Consider the following 7069-nt stretch of genomic DNA (forward strand, 5'->3'; position numbering starts at 1 on the left):
ACATATTGTACATTGTGTAATATAATAAGAGAATATGGATGCATTGCTAAACATCAAGAGAAATTATATCAAGGCACGCAATATTATTTAACAAGTGCTCTGAAGTATGAACAGAAGTAAGATAGAAGAAAATGACTTTATCAGAATAAACATAAAGGAGATGCAGATTTCTAGGCAATTTTTCCATAAAAAGTTTGGGACAAGTACATCATATGGAGAGTATATGCAGATGGACATAGTATCAACTAATACACAACTAAGAATTTGAAATGCACGCATCCCAATCGCGAGCGTTACTGAATGATATTAATCATATAAAACAAGGTCTTCCACAACAAAATGCTAGAAAATAAAATAACAAACATAAAAATCTTTTAAGGCCATAAAGTAACTTCACATATCTAGAGAGCTTCGAAAGAACATTAACAAACAAAAAAAAAGATTAGAATAGGTTATTAGTAGCAATATTCTTCAACATCTTCATCCTCTTCTTCTTGGTCTTCCGGATCTTCCTCTTCTTCCTCATTGATGCTTCCTACATGACTTGTTGTTTGGGCCTGCACAAATCTCAAAAAAATTAGAAAAATCGTACTTTGCATAGGAACATTGTTTCACATTTGATAATAAAAAAAGTAATTTTACCTTGCAAGTTCGACTATTGTGGCCTTTCCCCTGACATTTCCCACAAGTCCTTTGCTTCTTAGCTTTCAACTCTGAAGGAGGCTTGAAACGTTGCATCTTTCTTTTTCCTTTGCAATTTGAAATAGGAGGAGCTCTCACGATACAATTATTATCAATAATATTTTCTTGTGTTTGAGAACATGCAGAACCTTGGATTTGTGTCATGTCGTCATGCCCCGATTTATTCTCTAATAAGTGCTTTTTTGTCGCTACTAATTCTCCCATAACTTGATCTATTTTTTTATTTGCCAAATTATACAACTCAATAGATGTGGAACCTTCTACGACCAATTTCATTATTTTTCGAGACAAACTATTAAACATTAGAGTCTTTGTGGAGGAATTTGACGATTCAATGCTAAGACATTGGTGCGTATCAAAACTTTCTTCCTTAGCTGACTTTGTCCATCTCTTTAAAATATATTCAGAGGGTATTTCCAAGATATCAAGATGCAAAAGGACCTTAACCACATGCGAGCACACCATTCCACTAAATTCGAACATTTTACAATTGCAAGATACTGTCGTAGGGGCTTGGAAGTTAACAATATAAGTTCTTCTTCTAGCAATTGGTTTGTCGGAGTTTGGGACTTGCACTAGTTTGTATAATGGTTTAGGCTCCATTTCATTCAGAGAATATGAAAATATCTCTTTTAGTTGATCCTTGAATACCCTAAACATTGCTCTAGTATAAATTTTTTGTGCATGCCTCTCTATTGGGCTTGGAGACCATGAACTTGGCTTGTATTGCAGAGAGCGAAAATCCTCTTCCTCTTCTACGTCATATCGATCTTCTAAAGCCTTTTCATATTGCATGACAAACTCATAAATTGTTGTATGGTTATTGACTCTACCTTTGAGAAGTGCATTGAAACTCTCGCTTCTTTGCGTTGTAGACATGAAAGCACAAAATATATTTCTAAAGTATGATTACATGAAGGATTCCGCGGTCTCGTCTCTAATCAAAGCACAACCAAATAATATAGTTTGAGAATGGTGGTTTACCCCGATGAATGGTGCAAGTGGCATACTGTACTTGTTTGTACAATATGTGGTATCAAAAGTGACCACATCTCCAAAATGCTGGTAGGCCATCCTTGATCTCCCGTCAACCCAAAACATATTTTTTGCACAATTATTACTATCAATCTGGATTGCATAAAAGAACATGGGATTCTCAGCTTGTAGTTGTTGAAAGTGACTTAGAGTCATTGAGATATCACTATCAAAAAGAGACATTCTTTGGCGTGTTGCAAAGTTGCTTAGGTCCCTCCTTGTGAATGATAAATTACGAACCCCTCCACGTTGAAATGCAATAAAGTCCCTAATATGCTTTGTTGAAATATTTTGCTCACGCATGGTTTGTATAAGGTCGACTTCTTCATCTCCAATCTTTCGCCGACACCGATAGAAACGAGATTTTGAGGGGCTCGGTACTAATTCATGGTTGTGCTTCTTCTCAAAGGATGATATGATCCAATTTTCTTCATCATCTAATTTCACACGCATACTTGCTTTGCAACCAGTTTGAATGCTAGATATCTCCTTCGATGGACTTTTCTCGAATGTGTTATCCCTAAGTAATGGCTCATTCCTTTTGCTTTTAGAAAAACCCTCATGAGAGCAAGTAAATACTTGCATTGTGATGGCATTTTTTCTCTTAGACAAATAATTAGATCCTTTTCTAAACCCAAACCCAATGAATAATGCATAAGCACTATAATATTTCATTGCTTCCTCCAAACTTTTGAACATCATACCTATCTTCGGTTCATCAATACATGGTATGTGACTCAAGTTGTCTTCTAAAAGTTCATCTTCATGTGGCTGACTATGTTGCGTCGTCTTTTCTATTTCTTCATTTGCACAAAAAAGATCTCTGTCTACATATTCCCCTAATCTTGTCATGAGACAACCTGTAACCATAATAGAAAGATTATTAGATTGCTTCATAGATGGAGAAAATTTTAATATAGGGTAAATTGAGCTCACAGATGATAAAATAAAAATAACAAGTGGAAGGGGAAATCTATATTTCATATTTACTAACAAACTAAGAAGACTGGTTAATAAGATATATTTATGAATAACTAACAAACTAAGAAGACTGGTTAATAAGATATATTTATGAATAAATCAAAAAGATCCAAGAGCCTAGAGAAATTAAAATAGAAACTGGTAACTGTTCATTACAAAAATAATGCTAATGAGGCTAAATAAATAGTGTAAGTCCTAAAATAATCTAACGTAACTGTTCATTACAAAAATAATGCTAATGAGGCTAAATAAATAGTGTAAGTCCTAAAATAATCTAACAAGTCTTCTTAGTTGGCCGTCGGAAATCATTGAAAAATAACATCTCAATCATCACCAGTCAGCTTCGTCAAGGTTAACATCTCAATCAAATTAATAAAGCTTTGAATTTGGCAAAATACTGGGAGGAAATCATCTCAAAGCTTTGAATTTGCCATTCTTTGAATCTGGGGCTTGATCGTAGAACAACTCGACCACAAGAAAAACATTAGAAAGAAACCAATCACAGGATTATCACTATGCGTTCAAGCTATCAAAATATTCTTTCAGCAACGACATAGATGCATCAAAAATAAACTGAGAAACTGACTTATTCAAGCTATCAAAATATTCTTTCAGCAACGACATAGATGCATCAAAAATAAACTGAGAAACTGACTTAGTAATAGAAGAATAAGAAATGTATTGATGATTAAAAAAAAGAATGGCAGATATGAGAAAAGTGCAAACTCATGTCAGACTCAATGGCAACTTACTTCTAAACCTTCGTTGAGCAAGAGAACACTCCGACTTTGGAGGCGAAGGGCTGATTTCCTAACCTGGGCGGGCGGAGGTCTGAAGCGCATGGACGACGAGAGGGATTGTTGGGGGATATTGAAAGAGCGCAGTGATGATTTCGTAGCCTGGGCGGGCGGAGGTCTGAAGCAGGAGGCGGTGATGATTTCCTTTTTTTTAGGCTGCAAAATCAATTAAGGGGGCGGTGATGATTTCCAATTATAAGAGAGATTTCCTAATTTTTAGACGAAAATACCCCTCTTAGCAATTAATTCGTGCCACGTCATCTAATCAAAATCCTGATATTAAAATCTAATCTAACGGTTAAAAATGTTGGTGGACAACACCTCTTGTCCACTTAAGTTGACAAGAGTTTCTCTCTCTCTCTCTATATATATATATATATATATATTATATATAATATATTAATATATATATATAATATATATATATATATATCTATATATACATAACATATATGTATACAGCAAGCATAACTGTATATGTATATATATGTAATACTATATATATGTATGTTGTATATGTATGTATGCTATATATGTATATATATAATTATATAATAATATATATATATATATATATATATATATATTATATATATATATATATATATATGTATATATGTATATTATATTATATATATATATGTATATGTATATATATATATATATATTGTATAATCTAACATATATATATAATTACTATATATATATATATATATATATATATATACTATATATTATATATATATATATATATATATATATATATATATATATATATATATAATATATATATATATATATATATATATATATATATATATGTATATGTATATATACATATATGTATATCTACATATATATAGTGTATAGTTGCTATACTCGTATATCTCATATGTATATCTACATATATTACGCTAATAATTACCTATATATATATAGTATATATAATATATTATACTATGATATATATATATATAATATATTATATATATATATATATATATATATATTAATATATATATATATTAATATAATATATTATAATATATATATAATAACATATATAGTAGATATATATACATAATATATATATATTATACATATATACATATATATAATATATATATATATATATAATATATATATATATATATATATATATAATATAATATATATACACATAGCATAAGAAAATCGTATCAATATCATCAATGCAAATACTTTATATTCAAAGTAAAATAGTTGTCATAAAAAATCCAAAATTCTTGAGCTATACGTAATACCTCCTTACTCATTCTAGGAATTCTTAGCGGACTCTATACATGAATCCTAAAAAACTTTATTCTACCGCCACGACTTGACACAGGATGATCCTAATGATGTTGGAACTAGAGCTCTGATACCAACGGTGACGCCCTTGTTTTTCACACATGACTGTAGTCCAAGGTAAACCCAGAGATGTCAAACCTATCATGCACCCACATTGTGTAACAACACGTTTCACCATCACAATAATATATCTCTAGTGGAATCAACAACAAATGTAGGTATAAAACAGATAAAATAAGGGAAATAAATGCATTAGACATGATGTAGAAAGAGATATCTAATAAATATAATCATGTTTCATCTGAATAAACTAAATACAACTCAAGTCTGAAATAAATATGACGTATCTCAATTTGAGTCAACAGAAAATAAACTAAGGCACACAACCTTTACAAGATGAAATACAAAACTCTAAATATCCGAAAAATATCAACTATGGTGGAGTCCCATCTACTAAAAAAATGTGATGGTGACTATGTTGGAAGTTCGTCATCCTGCGGCTCTCCAGAACTCTGAGCTGCTACCTGAAAGGAATTATAAAATAACAAGAGAAACAACAAGAGCATCAGAGCGCTATAGCAAGATCATCTTCATCCGCCCCCAGGGGAAGGGCTACTAGATGTGATGGAGGCTCTATCTATTAAGCATAGTTAACCTAGACCATTTACCATATATCTAAATGGAATTAATATTTAAAAACCTACAACACGAGACGTAGTACATCGAGCGAAATAATCTAAATAAGAAAACCATCATGTATATACCATATGTCTCAAATTGTAGATAACTAAATATCAATACTGAACTAAGAATAAACAATCTAATAGAATCAATAATTAGAAACTCACAACACGAGACTGGTACGTCGAACGAAATAATCCAAACAAAGAAACCCTCATGTATAGACTATATGTCTCAAATTGTGAATCGCTAATCATCAATCCCAACTATGAATAAAGTATAGCAATACAAGAAAGAAAAATCATCATAATATCGGAAAAAAAAATCTTCCACTATCCTTTGGAAGATAATGTAAACAACTGCATATAATGTCGCGTACGTACAAGAGTAATGTACCTAGGTCATATATAACTCAGCGATGAGTCATGTTCATAAATGGCGTCCACCAAGACTCAAGCTATCGGATAATTATCACAATGTAAATCCTTGTAAAGTTTATAATTCATCGCATTGTCATACGGGACGGACTACCAAATCGTCATTCTAAAAGTGTACACGGCTCATTAGTCTCATCGCATCAACGTGCGGGACGGACTACCAAATCAGGCATCCTAGGTATACGACTCACAAGCCTCATCGCATCTACGTGCAGGATGAACTACTAGATCAAGCATCCTAAAACCAAACTCAATGGTCTGTACTAATGGTATATCGACGCACTATCCCAAGTAGTATTGAACGGTGATCATCAACAATATCCATACAAGTATATAATGTTAAAATAACATATATCTCCCATGTAATTGAAACAATAACTGTATTAATCCTCTTCAGGATACCCATGTGTGTGCTACGACATTATACGTGTATACTCATGATTATACATATATCATCTGCGCCTCAAACCCCGCGTTTAAAAACAAAAAGTGTAAAAGACAACACTTTAAACAAAAGAGAACACAGGTCAGTCGACCGCCCCTAGGGTGTCGGTCGACCGAACGCAAACGTGCACAAAGTGCACTCACAGGATCTTACCGATCGACCGGCTAGCCTTGGTCAGTCGACCGGCCAGAGAAGATCTTCACAGATCATGTTTCGACATTTGTTTTTTGTAACTTTATTCAAAAACTTAATTTTATTAACATGAGACATATAACAAGATTTAAACTTTCATATTTACTTAACAGGGATTAACTCAACATGATTTAAACTCTTGAATTTAAACTTTCATATTTACTTAACAGGGATTAACTCAACATGATTTAAACTCTTGAATTAATCTAGTTAGGGTTTAGCATCTCAATTAACCAAAATTTCTCAAATAAAACATAAATTATCAACATGATTAACTAAGCATGATTGGAACTAACCATTGAACATATATAAAATAATTTAAACACGTTCGCATCACTTAGGTGTCACAAACATAGGGTTTATACATCTTAAATTAACAAGAAAACTCAATTAATTGTTAAACTAGGGTTTAAACATGATTTAAGCATGATTAATAAATTAAAACAAAATAAAAAGCAACCCTAATGATT

General features: G+C 31.9%; 1 protein-coding gene across 2 annotated transcripts; it reads right to left on the reverse strand.

The window, feature by feature from the left end:
* Positions 335-3625, reverse strand: LOC109820562 (protein FAR1-RELATED SEQUENCE 9-like). 2 transcript variants are annotated; one of them, XM_020386720.1, is made up of 4 exons: positions 3471-3625; positions 2442-2597; positions 643-749; positions 335-557 (listed from the first exon to the last, which is right to left on the reverse strand). In XM_020386720.1, exons 2-4 carry the CDS (start codon positions 2587-2589, stop codon positions 456-458), a joined length of 357 nt encoding a protein of 118 aa, XP_020242309.1. In that variant the 5' UTR covers positions 2590-2597; positions 3471-3625; the 3' UTR covers positions 335-455. The 2 variants fall into 2 exon arrangements, with proteins under 2 accessions (XP_020242309.1, XP_020242308.1); XM_020386719.1 differs by having other exon boundaries at positions 643-2597.

Source organism: Asparagus officinalis, chromosome 8 (assembly GCF_001876935.1).
Source record: "Asparagus officinalis chromosome 8, Aspof.V1, whole genome shotgun sequence".
NCBI classification, from domain to species: domain Eukaryota; kingdom Viridiplantae; phylum Streptophyta; class Magnoliopsida; order Asparagales; family Asparagaceae; genus Asparagus; species Asparagus officinalis.